Source organism: Perca fluviatilis, chromosome 1, assembly GCF_010015445.1.
Source record: "Perca fluviatilis chromosome 1, GENO_Pfluv_1.0, whole genome shotgun sequence".
Taxonomy (NCBI): domain Eukaryota; kingdom Metazoa; phylum Chordata; class Actinopteri; order Perciformes; family Percidae; genus Perca; species Perca fluviatilis.
This window is the reverse complement of record NC_053112.1, coordinates 24,136,611-24,150,489: the sequence shown is the minus strand read 5'-3', so window position 1 is coordinate 24,150,489 and position 13,879 is coordinate 24,136,611. Positions and strand designations below refer to the sequence as shown.

Here is a 13,879-nt window from a genome sequence, read left to right as displayed (position 1 = left end):
CTAGTAACCGGCCAAATAACATTTTGCAATGATAAAAGACGTATTCAAATCCTTTACTTCATTTAGAAGTGCAGGTCACTTTCACGCCTAAAGGGGCTCTGGGTAACTGTGACAGCATTTCTCAATTTTTATTATTTTTATTTTATAACCAAACAATCAATCTATCAATTAATAGAGAAACAATCAGCAGATTAATCCGTAATGTAAATACTAATTAGTTAATAATTCAAAAATGAGCATCAACCAACTATAAAAAGTAAAATCCTGCCTATAACATTAATGCATGGTAAATAATAATCTAATGATATAATATAACAGGGGAATGTTTTTACTAAGCTACTACTACTTTTAAGACTTTAAGCAGGCTACATTTTCCTGATTAGGTCTATGGCTACATAGCCTACTTTTACTTAAGTAACATTTTCAATGCAGGAATTTTACTTATGACAGATGTTTACAGTGTGGTATTGTGGTATTACTCAACTAAAGGATCTGAATAATTCTGCCACCACTGCCAGTCTAACACGTAGTTAGTAATGTATAGTATAGTATAAGTGTTACGTTACGTGTCTGTGTCAGCAGTTTGAACTGCAGCAGCGCCCTCTGCTGTCAGAGAGGTACGTCACACCAGATGCGTCACCCCGCAAGCTCTCTTTTCCTATTGGCCGCTTTCGGTAATGTGACCAAAACAGAATCATGGCTGCCACCGCTGCAGTCCGGTCGAGCATGGGGCTGACTTTGAGACTTTCTCGAAGTATACCGGACTGTAGCATATGTCCCCTTTACAAGTTGAAGAGCTGTGTGACCAGCATGGGTAGTTTACAAAGGATGGGTTCTTTTGATAGCTTTCGAACCATAAATCGACACTTGCAGACGAGTATAGGTGAGTGATGCAGTTTGCTAACACATTAGCCTTAGTCAGAGGCTGGTTCTTCTCTTTGTTTACGATAGGTTTAATTAAGTGATTAAATGTTTTCTTTTAAATACCAGAGTTTGAGCTATCGTTTATGTCAGTAAAATTTGGCTAGCAGGTGGTCAAAGGATTTCCGCTGTTATGAGACTCGATAAGTCCGCTCAAGTTACGTGTGTAACTCAATAGCAACATTCCCAGAGAAGGGGTTGTGAAACTTTGCTACTATGCAACAACTCTGACATTGTCTACATCCGGTACTGTCAGGAGGAGATAACATCACCACTGACAGCAGAAACACTCACAGTCCTGTTCGTGCTTCTTTCTTTCAAAGGTCTTTACCACAGTGAGGAGGGGAGCTCCAATGCAGAGGACCCGGATGATGTGTAAGTTTACACGGGGGTTTTATTGTGTTCTCAGTTAGTATTATTCAATGCACACATACCTTTTAATAATAACTACTAATATCAAACAATGAAACTGCAAAGTTCAAGCTAGTGGAAACTACACTTCATCTTCTGGTAAAGTTAAAAATGTTGCTGAGTCATGCTAAACTTTTTTTTGGACCACAAGCTGAGCATTTGAGAGAGAGAATTTCCCCACAATTGTAATAAACGTTTTTAGGACAATAAAAATATTTGGATACTCCTACATGTCAAAGTGTCCTACAGCAGCAGTGACACTGAACTGAATGTTCCAGAAAGAAGCAATTGGTCCTTCTAAGGATGAAAGCACTATGTTAGTGCAGTCCATTTACAATTTACAACATACTAAAACCTAATTCTTGTGCACATAATATCAAAAGACCTACCCCCTGATACCCATTGGTATCAGGGGATATAAACTTATATCCAGCAGCTTTCTGTACTAAGGCTGCACAATTGATCAAAATCTTATTAAAATCACAATATGGAGTAGTGCAATATCAAAACTGCAGGGGGGTGAAATATGTGTTAAGGCAAAATCTGTCAAATCATTCTGAATTAAGTATTGTGGTGCTGCAGATACATTCCGGTCTACAAATCGATTCCTACAGAATCTCACACACACAATCACATAATAATTAAAATGTATTAAATCAATGTTTTTCAATGAGAATAATAACACAAAAATGATAATTCCCTTCAAAATCGTGAATCATATCAATTGCAACATCAGTCAACAATAATCGCAATTTGATATTTTACTCATATTGTGCAGGCCTATTCTGTACTAGACCAAAACTGCACATTTTTGCCTCCCATCGTGGCATGTTTGGGCAGGAAACTGTGATGCCTGTGTGTGATCTCAAATGTGTGTGATGCCTGACTCTTTAATAACACCATGTGTACCTACATTAGTTAGAAAGTGGCAGCACTGATGAGTAACCGTACTCCAAAAGGTTTGCGCTCTTGAATTTAGGCTTCTCAAGAAGTAGTATTAACTGTGTGTAGCCAAAGTAAACAGACATATACGTTTTTTGTCTTGAGTGCCAGATTTTTTTCAGACATCTTTTTGTCAGTATGCTACACTGGCCTAATTCAAACACTTTACTAAACATGGAATATATTGTTCCTCTACTGTCTTTGTCATTTTTTAAGCGTGAATGAAGCTTTTACAAAACATTGCCACATAAGCTCAAACATATGATTTTTGATAAGGCTAAATTGTTTTTAACTCCCTGCTTTTTAGGGTGAATGTGGTGTATATAGATCGGTCTGGTCAGAGGATCCCAGTTAAGGCCAAAGTGGGAGATAATGTCATGTATCTGGCTCAGAAGCATGGAATTGAACTAGAAGGTGAGCATTTACACAGTTATAACTGTTTCTTAAAGTGATGGTTTGGAGTAATTTCACCCTAGGGTCCTTTGCACTATGACCTCAAGCCAAACACCCCCCCCCAGAAGCTTTTTTCACCTGGGTCTAACATTGGGAGAGTTAGCGTAGAGTAGCGTTATCAGCTGAATAGCTTAGCTCCGGGGCTAATGGACCCACGTTTGTATCTCTTAAATGACCCCACTAATAATGCCCGAAATGATACCAAACGTCTACACTAGTACATATAGGTTATGCACTCATAAAACGATGGATTGGAAAGTTTGTAAGTTTATGAACACTTGCCTGCTCTCCTCTGCTCTCTGTTGCTGCTACCTGCAGTTAGACGAGTGCTTAGGGCCGTCTACAAATTACTACACCGAAAAGAGATACAACAAAAATATTTATTAATTTAATGATTAAATAAGGTAATATCTCCAAACTTACCTCAATTAATACTTGTCTCCTGCTAGTTATACTACAACACTTACTTAAAAAAAAAAAGTTAAATAAAAAAATATTTTTGTTGCATCTCTTTTCGGTGTTGTAATTTGTAGACGGCCCTAAGCACTCGTCTTACAGCAGCAACAACAACAGCAGAGAGCAGAAGCCAGCAGGCAAGTGTTATTTACAAACTTTCTAATCCATTGTTTTATGAGTGCATAACCTATATGTACTAATGTAAAGATTTAATAGATATAAACGTGATCCATTAGCCCCTGCACTAAGCTATTCAGCTGATAACGCTAGTCTACGCTAACTCTCCCAATGTTCGACCCAGGTGACAAAAGCTTCTGGGGGGGGGTGTTTGGCTCGAGGTCATGGTGCAAAGGACCCTAGGGTGAAATTACTCCGAACCATCACTTTAAATATTTAATTAAGGGATGGTTTCTGGATATTAATGCTCAATATGTGTTTTTCTCTTTAATTTAGGAGCCTGTGAGGCATCACTGGCCTGCTCAACATGTCACGTCTATGTGAGTGCTTCCCATTTTGATAAACTGCCAGAACCTGAAGAGAGGTAGGTCTGCTGCAAATGACATCTTCCTTAACCACAACATTTGAATTTCAACAAATGTGTGCAATGAGGTGAAAGGGAGATCGCTGTAAACGTTGACAGATATCTTTACGCTCTAGGGAGGATGACATGCTGGACATGGCGCCCATGCTTCAGGAGAACTCCCGGCTGGGATGTCAGATCATTCTCACTTCAGAGCTGGAGGGCATGGAGCTCACCTTGCCCAAAGTCACCAGGAACTTCTATGTGGACGGCCATGTTCCCAAACCTCATTGAGAAGAGGAGGAGATGATGAAAATTGGAGAAAAATAAAAGGGTGGCGCTGCGAGCTAGACACCTTGTGTGCTGGTTGAGTGAGGGGGCGACCATGAAGACATGCACGGCTAGGATAGTAAAGTCCGTAGCAACTCCCTAGGCTTCTTGCTGGCTGACAAATTCCACAGTTAACCAATGACAAGACAGGCCTGCAGATATCAGACAGAGTCAGACACTATATGATTCCCACTGAAGGTGAAATTAATGGTTACTTCCATAAAAAACTGTGATGGTGAAGTATTTAGCCAAGTGGAGAGTTCTCAGGCCAGCATCAATGCCATTCAATCTCACAAACTGTTCTTTGTTAAAACACCAGGCAATTTAAGAGACATGTCATGTTTGTTTTATACATTGCAGAGAAAGTTTTAACAAAGTTCATCTTTGTGCCGTTTAATGGAACATTCCGTTACAGCTCATATACGCACAAGTATCACAAGCTGATGTCCTTAGTCATTTCTGCCAGTCCATCATTGTCACTCTAATTTACTTGTCAGATATTGTAAGCATAGCATTTACTTTCATTTCTATGTACTTAAGTTAATTTGTAGGTTTTGTGATAGCTTTTCAGTACCCACTGGCTATAGTTCGTCCCAAGTCATAAGCCTCAAAAATATTATTTTCTGCATGGTACTAAAGTCCAACACAGAAGAATAAGAAGAGTTTAGTTGCCTGAAGCTTAAAGAATGGGCTCTCAACAGAGTAAATCAGAATTTAGACTTAAATTGTATCCACTATAAAGATTGCAAAACATTCAGGCTAATTGTTTGAAAAAGTGTCAAACAGAAAATTAATTTTAAAGCACTTTCTTTCTGGTGCCAGTGATTAAGGTTTGATTAGTTGATCTGGTTCAGGTGTGCTTTGATCCAGAGCAGAGTCTGTTTGGAGTCTTGTGGGCTTCATGTTACCGTGGAATAAGTTTACCCTTTATCCTCTACCCTTTACTTAAGTCTACTGTACTTGTCCTTACGCACAAATGTCAGTCAATTGTATATATATCATGTCTTGAAATTAAATATTTAAAGTTGTGCAATAAAACAAGTTTTAAAAAGTTATTTTGAACACTGCTCTTAATACCCAGCACCCTTAAACACTTAAGACAAGGACTCAAAGGGGACAAAAATGAAGTTTCCATTGTAAAGTAATCAAAGCTAGTTCATTGCATTATTTGCAGGCGGTCATTACTGGCAAAATCTCCATCTTTTACCCAGCAAATACCTAAACAGGCATTTGTGTTGTCGCAAAGGGTGGTTTGCAGCAGCTACCAAGTGAAACTGGAACTCGGTGTGGCCAACGCTTTTATTCCCCAGCAGGTGTAATCAAGCGAACCAAAACACCCGCGTAATTCCTCTTGGTCCAAAACACGACCCAGTCATAGCAACCAGCTCCAGCAATTGGAGTTCCCAGTAAGTTAACACACTTCATCGTTTACTTGATGATCGATTTGGACATCTAAAGGTGAGCATCAATAGTAGTGCACAGCAATCCCAGGTTAACTGGGTAGACTGTACTGGACTGTTTGAATTTGATTTTGACCACCTTTTTTAACTGTTCCCTTCAGGCCCAAATGTTAAAGACGTGGTTAGCCATAGAGGCCATGACAGGTCAAAATAGACTAATAAAGACAAGGATCGGTGAACTTAATGCTAGAGTGAGAATACTGAGTGAAGCTCGTTAATAGATCAGAATATGCGACAGTTTCTTACAGGCTGCCTGCAGAGAGCTCTGATAGATCTACAAACTAAGCAAACGTAGGCCTATGCTTCAGAATGCCCATAGAGTTAATGCATTCAATCAAATCAGTTGCTAAAAACGTACACCGACTTAAACTGACCATCAACACTTCATTTTGTTGTCTAAAACATTTAGGTCTAAGGGAAGTCATAGCCTTCTGAAAATCAATATTAGAGGTGGAGGAATATAGGCTACATTCAGCCTACATACTTTAAGTATTGATATTGTTTCAATATATATCCGACTTGCTACTGTCTGCGCTCGCGACAGTCAAACTCCGCAAAGACCGCGAAAATTGTCGACATTTTAGAACGCAAGTGCTACCTTTGTATTCTAGAACACATTTAAACTACACCTACAGTTTTGTTACAGTTCTTCCGGTGAGTTAAAGAAGTTACATTCTTTTATGAAAATCTTATCTTTCTTGATACAACAGGCTTCACGTCATATGCCTATCTATTTTCAAGGAAAATGACAGGTCGAGCTTGTTAGGCATTTATATAAAAAAAAAATGAAACGACACTAGATGATTCCAGTTAGCCCATGTTGGCTATAACGCTAATTATGTGGGTCTAATTAAACATTTTATCAAACATATACTAAAGCTCAAGTTTTCAATGGTCTATCACTGTCACTGTTGGCCACAGTTTGGAAACAAAAATGTTAAACACAGCAATAGCCCTAGCTTATCTACTTAAACTGTGGTATTTGCATACAGCAGTAGCCTGTGTAGCTCAATTGTAGGAGCTATAGCTATAAATGTAGCTTAAATGGTCTAATATTCTATGTTGTGCCAATGCTTTAAATCCCATTGAGCCTCTTCTGTAGAAAAGTGGTTCCCAACTTTTTTTTTACTTGGGACTTCCTAATATGAAGCATTAGCCTACTGTCCACCTCTGAAAGATATATCCAGTAGCCTGAAGAGGTAAAACTATATAATATTTTACAATGAAAAAAAAAAAGCAAAGATGATTTGAATTGTCTGAAAATAAACATAATTTTGTCATATTGATTTTATTTCCTACCTTGCACCCATTGAGGGGGGCCTGATCCCCAGGTTGGGAACTACTGATGTAAAGCTGTTTGTTTTTATGGTACAGACATTTCCTCAACATGAGCACAGGACCAAGGACACAAGCTGCCTTCATCCAGGGAAACCAGAGCACAATTGAACATGATGCCTCCCACTCAACACTCTTTTACCTTTTCCAAGAAGTTTCCAAGCTAGCATCCCCTATCCACAACAGTTTCCTGGACACAAATTCACCCTCCATGTGTATACATGAGCCTTCTAGGCAAGGTCCTTTTATGGTTAAAAAAGAGGAAGAGGATGCACATCCGTTTCAAATCTCTAATAGTTCCTGCCAGTGCAGTTTGTCTCGTATGTCACCTTATAATCCAACGAAAAAAGTGAAGGAGGAAAGTCACAACAGCAAGGTCACAACTTTGGTTGAGCCACATCCTCAATGCAACAGCCCCTGGAAAGTACTAAGTCTGATCAATCTGCAGTGTGAGAGGCTCCTGTATCAAAGGGATGTGGAGGCGTCAGACCCAAGTTCAGTATCATCTACCACAAAATTGGGCCATTCAATAGACAAATCATCGACTGCAACAGCAGATGTAACAGATCAGGGAGTCGGAGGTGACCGTGTAAATGTTGAATGCACATTGAGACCATCTGTTCTTATCTATGAGAGGCAAGAAATCCCAGCCAGTGTCAGTCTTGTGGACGATGTGAGAGAGGACTGCAGCAGAGAAGCCAGAAGTTATAAACCACAGTGCTGTGTGAAAGACTCCAAGGTGGGCTGTTATGTTCAGTCGCAGACTGCTGAAAAAGCAGACACTGTTTCAGTGTTCAGTGTTCACAGACAATTTGAGTGTAACCAGGAGTGTGAGAAGCATTGTTTTTCTTCTGAACATATTTTGCATTTACCCTTCTCTGAAAATGTTTTGTCTCCAACTCACATGCCTGATGCATTCCTTAATGCCCAGTTGACTTTTAATTCAAGTGAAGATGCAAGTGTAGCTCTGTCAAAGCCAGCACTAACACTAGACCACAATGCAAACCTTGCTTTGACTACAGAGCCCCCATGTGACTCCCAGCTGCCCCATCCAAGCTCCGTCATGCCTTCTTCGCAATCTGCATCACTTTTATCTAGCACGACAGAGAATTGTCACCTACTTTCAAAACAAGATGACAAAATCACAGCATCTAACCCAGAATGTACTGATGCTCACATAAAGGAGAAATGCCCTCTGGTTGCACAACTGAAATCCTCAAGCTATAATGGAGAAACAAACCCATTACCTTCTGCAACATCAAAACCAGAACCCAGGTCAGTGCAAAAGGAGGAACTTGCTGCTCCATCTACCCAACAGTCAAGAACCAAGACTCCTAGAAAACAACCTCATCCCAGCCGGAGTGCTAATATCCAAGACCCAGACTTCCAGGGAGTGACGTTCAGGATGGAGACAGAGCTGGATGACAATAGGGGACAGTGTCGGCTACTCATAACTTCAAAGTACAGGTAGTGACAGATTCATTACATGTTTGCGTGGGTATTTCGGAGCTGGTGATGAAAACTAACAGTAAGTTAAATTCACACATATTTTTTGTGTCTGCTGCAGCAAGGAGCTCCGCAAGAGTGTGAGAAAACCAAGGCTGAGGACACGGACGTCTCAGAAATCCCTTAAAACTAGCAGCTCGGATGAGGAGAGTTCCCCGACGACCAGTGTTTCCAGTGAGTAACCCTCGAGTGCCTGCAGTGAAGCAGATGTCAGTTTACAGTATGTTGACATTTTTACAGGCTTCCTAAACAGCAATGTGGAGCTCCTGCAATTTAATCTGGTAATCTTATGAAATATATATATATATATATATATATATATATAAAAATCATGTTAAGTCAATTTTAATTACAGTATAGAGTCCAAAATCCCAAATTTGTCTCAGAAGGCTTTTAAATCTGTATAAGATGACACTTTCTTTGCAGCCCTTCCATTCAGATAAGAAACAATTCCACACAAAAAAATGATAGGGGAATATAGGGGACATAAAAGGGAAACCCTCATAAGGAGAATTACATAATGTATATTAACTAAACAATCATAATACTTTCAGACACAAAATGCTGACATGTTAACATGAATGCATCAGAAGCATTACTCTATAGTTGAAAAAACAAGTTTGAAGTACATTGCATGGAATGCCCATTTTCTCCACTAGAGGACGCCACCACATTAAAACTTGCATCACTCAGAACAGGTGGTGCACTCAGCAGTTTCAAATTCATTGCAGTGATTAGCATCTCTCTTCCCACACACATTTATATAACAAACCTTCACTATTGGAAATTTGCATATGCTTTTTTGGTGAAAAAGTAACATGAACAAGCCAAGACCCTTCTGTGACACCACCCAGATATACAGCCTTTTTCGTTACGTCAGTGATTAACAGCAAAATGCAACATAGATGTTACAGTGATCTTCTACACTGAATATACAATAATATGCATATAGAAATTCATAGTTTATCATTTACAAATGAGAAAATCTTCCCTTTTACCCAATAGATATCATTGTTTTCAGTCCGTCCGTTTTGTCACTTACAAATCTTTTTGAGTCACAGAATGACACTAAAAATGCATAATACTCTTCCAGGTCATACTGTAGTATTAATCCTATTGCCTATTGTTGCGTTCATTGCCAGAAAATCTTTGGTTGCATCACAATCACTTCCTTCATTTTGATAGAAACTGTTTTTTTTTTGTTTTTTTTAAGTACCCTCAAAAATTACTAACACTAACTAAAGACACGTTTCCTTTCTGTTTCACAAGATGGTAAAGCCTGTGCATCATGCAGCACCAGGAAGACCCCCATGTGGAGGGATGCAGAGGACGGGACCCCCCTCTGTAATGCCTGTGGAATAAGGTCATATTAACATTGCTGGCTGTTGAATGTTTTATAAACACATCCATAAAGCTGCGTGCATGGCATATCTATTAGATCACTAGGGGAGACTAAATTTAATGCAATTTATTCTAAACTTTTATATAGACATTCAGAAATATAAGGGTTTAATTTTCCATATTGGCTGTAACATTGAGGTCTATAATGATTAGTCCATACAGACTGATTATTCAATGATTTGTCCATAAAGGTAATTATTATGGACAATATTATCCAAAATGTAATACCTATAACATATAAAGAATTAGACTACATTTGACTGTATATACAGTAATTGTATCCAGATATTGTTTGGTTTTCCTGTCATATTTTTCACTTTATTTTGCCTCAGCAACAATTATCAGTAACAATAATTATACGAATTACAAACGACTCACTAGAATTGCTAACCACAGCCTCATGGACAGCCACATACACAGAACAGTAGCTCCTCTATTGGCTCGTTGTCACCACTGATGTAGTGTGTACTCATAGAAGTTTTATGTTACACAAACTTTACGGCTTCAATGATATACATACTGCACCCTTGCAACAATTAATCTGCGGATGACTACATGAAAGACTTGGAATTAATATATTGATTGCCTTATGTTTCATACTCTTGGTCTGCAGACATAAACACTAAGGCTGAAACAATTCCTCGAGTAACTCGAATAATTCGATTACCAAAAAACCTCGATGCAAAATGATTTGCCTCGAAGCTTCGTTTAATCAATGTTACCAATGTTGTATCACTGACGGTGTTTCCGCACGGATGATTATTTCTGTCGCACACCGGGCTGACGCTGCTGGCAACACATGCTATGAAGACTGACGCCGCAGATTACAAAATGAAGAAAGTACGTAAATAGTGAGGGACTAAGAGAAGAGACAGGCTGGAGAAAACAACAGAAAGTGTCCAAAGTTTGGAATCAGTTCAAACGTAATCAAAACGAAAACTCTGTACAGTGTGTCTACTGCAAAATCAAACTAGCTTACCACGATAATAGCACGACGTCAATGCTTCAGCATCTCAACAGAAAACATGGAGTCTAACTTAATCATCCATTCCATGAAGCGGACCCAACAAAAGTAAATCACAGTGTCGTATGGACGATGAAACTACACCAAACGCAACAACTACCAAAAATAGACAAGAAAAAACGTAGTGGTGAACACGATCTGATCTAAAGAGCTGACTTGTTGACTATCCCTTCAGAAAAACAGCTGACTGTTCCGCACCATTTTCTCTCTCTCTCTTCACGGAGAAACAGCTGATCAAGGATCTACTAGCATAAGTGTAACAGAGCTGTGTGACATTGTAATCAAATATATAAATGAAAATAGGTTTAGTATAACTAATATTTACATATAGGCCTATATACAGATCAGTCTCAGATTGAAACTTGTAGTTCTGAAAATTAAGTTGCGCAACTTAAGGTAATGTTTATGTATGTTTAATGTATGTGTATGCAGTAGACGTCCAATTTTTAAAAGAAAAGAAACCCAACAAATTAAATGTAGTTTGATATTACTTTGTCTTCTAGTGCTGTCAAACGATGAAAATATTTAATTGCGATTAATCGCGTTAATGTCAGTTAACTCGCAATTTTTATCTAAATCTAAATGTCTCTTGATTTCTTTTTTTCACGGAGAATTGGCATCAGCTGTGTGCTTGGCCATCAAGTGTTATTTCAGACTGGACGTGCTGCGATGATCAGTTCACAACGACAAAACACACAGATCACTTTGGTCTTGTCAATGGAACCATTTGGCAACTTTTTAAAAATAAACTTTCCATTCAGAATCTTATTGCCATCCATTTCGGCGTCTCGTGCTCGCCATCCACTCAAAACGTAACGTTAGCCTACTACTCTTTGGCCGGCTTGCAAGCCCAAATAAATGTGTGCGGCGTGCCTGTTGTTGTTGTTGTTTTGTTTGCGGTCTAGCTAGATCCGGTGTGGTGTTGTAGTTTTTCTAACGTTACTAGTTGTTGTAACAGCATGTGAAAAAAACTACAAAGTTTGCTAGGCCAAAAAGAACGTTAATCGTTAAAAACGTTAAACGTAAAAAAAAAAATGTTACGCCGTTAAAGTGGGTTTGCATTAACGCCGTTAATAACGCGTTTAACTGACAGCACTAATGTCTTCATACAAAAATAAAAACTTTTGCAACTAAAAACTGCAAAGTGCCAAGCTTAGGCCAGCTTTCAAATACATTTAATTCAAGTATAAAATAAAACTGTTAAATAAAAAGAGCTTTTCGTTCAGAGTTTGGTGGGAGTTTAGAGCAATGAAGGAGTGCGTTGGTTGACTGGCGCGGTACTTTAGGTTGTTGTTCGTCCACACCTTTAATGTTAATCTCTGGGTGATGGTGTACGATGTGAGTTCTCAAGTTTGTGGTGTTTCCAAAATACTTAACTTTCGCTTTGCAAAGCCTGCATATAGCATGATTCCTATCAAGTTCCGTCTTCCCCTCGAGGTTATAAAAGCCGAAATGTGTCCAAACTCTCGCCTTCAATGAGGATGGAGCAGGTTGAATAATTCTTTCTGTGAGGTTTGCCATTGTTTGCGCCGACTAAACTACTTCCGCTGCACTCGTTCTTTTTTTGATTATAACAAGAGTGCCCAGGCGTCAGTGTGAATTTGACGCAGCGCCATCTATGGGAATGGCGAGGTAATGGCATTTCAGGACAATTTTTTTTTTATTTTTATAAATATGAATAGATTTTTGGAATTCTATTAATCGATTTTGAATCGGTAGAGCTTGAATCGCGATACGAATGAGAATCGATTACAATTTTTTTTTTGCATATACATGTCACAGATAAAACTAAGTTTAATCACCACTGTATTTATTTATTTTTTCTTTCTTGGCTTTTAAAGGTATAAGAAGTACAGAGTGCGCTGTGTCAACTGCTGGCATATCCCTAGGAAAGAGGGCAACTCCAACTCATGCTGCCTCAAGTGTGGAAACTTTGTGAGGCTGACCTCATCTCAGCGGAAACACACCACCTAGCAAGACAAAGAGCAAAGGTTTTTATGTCCGTGTGTGACGAAGGTCTACACACATTTGCACAACAACAGTTCAAAACTACTCTCTGCTCCCGTAGTTCATAGTCTGCTACAGTTCACTACAGATGGAAATGCAAACGTAGAGGAGCAGCACCAGCTTCTTACATCTTACTTGACTCGGTAATTAGTTTGACTGCAACAATGATGTACCTCAGGGAAGACCAATTCCCTTTGGGTCCCTTTCTGCTCTCAAGGTGCTGTATACACCAGGGAAAAAAACATAAACATGTAAACAACCTAAAATGAAAAAAAAACCTTGTTAAACTCTTTTTAAAAATGAAAGGGTATCTGAATAAAACAATATGTACTTCAATCTTGACTGCACTGATCCTATTTGTGCTACCTGCTAACCTGTATGTAGCATGTGTGACAGGAATTATACAGTTGATAGGTTTGATTTCTTCTCTACACAAGGAGGCAATATATCGATGAAGCCCAGTCAGTTTATAGCATAAACGCAGTATTAATGTGACATTGAAGGGCTACTATAAGAAGTGGACACATTCAGTGGAACGTTTAGGCATGTTTTCATCTATATAGCTTTATTGTTGCCTGTGTATAATGGTCAGCTGTGCCAGATGGCTGCAGTAGAAAGTTATTTCTGTAGACCAAACACTGCAACCTGAGCTCAGCGCTGTGTTCACTGTGATTAACTGCAAAACAATGTACGTCTCTTGACCTTGACAGCAAGACTGTCGGCTAAGTTCAGTAGATATACATTTAGTTTCCTACGTTAAATTAAGTTATTTATTGTCTTTATCATTGTTTCCAATTGTGTGTTGTTTTTGGGGGTTTGTTTCTGTTTGTCATTCATTTGTGTTGTTGCCGGTTTAGTTAGTGCACTTATTTCCTTAGCATTGCTGTTTTCAGTGAGAAGAAAATACATTTGTGTGTTGCATGGGTTTTGGTTTGTATTAAATTCAGTATGAAACATACAATTTGTTTCCTTGTTCTTTGTAGGTATAAGGCCTGCTCTAGGTATACATTAAATCCCCTACGGAAAATGCAATGATTATAAAATAGTAGAATATAACCCTCAGAGTAGTTCTGAGGGGTATACACAAATCACATTAAACTATATGGAGAGGAA

General features: G+C 38.8%; 2 protein-coding genes across 3 annotated transcripts; both read left to right on the top strand.

Annotated features, from left to right (window-relative positions):
- Positions 1 to 664: 664 nt before the first annotated feature.
- fdx2 (ferredoxin 2) lies at positions 665 to 5,088 on the top strand. Its single transcript, XM_039811905.1, has 5 exons — positions 665 to 883; positions 1,245 to 1,296; positions 2,582 to 2,688; positions 3,637 to 3,724; positions 3,841 to 5,088. Exons 1-5 carry the CDS (start codon positions 697 to 699, stop codon positions 3,995 to 3,997), a joined length of 591 nt encoding a protein of 196 aa, XP_039667839.1. The 5' UTR covers positions 665 to 696; the 3' UTR covers positions 3,998 to 5,088.
- Positions 5,089 to 5,282: 194 nt separating this feature from the next.
- Positions 5,283 to 13,102, top strand: zglp1 (zinc finger GATA like protein 1). Of its 2 annotated transcripts, none has more exons than XM_039811894.1 (5): positions 5,283 to 5,439; positions 6,868 to 8,295; positions 8,396 to 8,508; positions 9,604 to 9,697; positions 12,601 to 13,102. In XM_039811894.1, the coding sequence occupies exons 2-5, from the start codon at positions 6,881 to 6,883 to the stop codon at positions 12,731 to 12,733; spliced, it is 1,755 nt and encodes a 584-aa protein (XP_039667828.1). In that variant the 5' UTR covers positions 5,283 to 5,439; positions 6,868 to 6,880; the 3' UTR covers positions 12,734 to 13,102. The 2 variants fall into 2 exon arrangements, with proteins under 2 accessions (XP_039667828.1, XP_039667819.1); XM_039811885.1 differs by having other exon boundaries at positions 5,283 to 5,491.
- Positions 13,103 to 13,879: the final 777 nt, after the last annotated feature.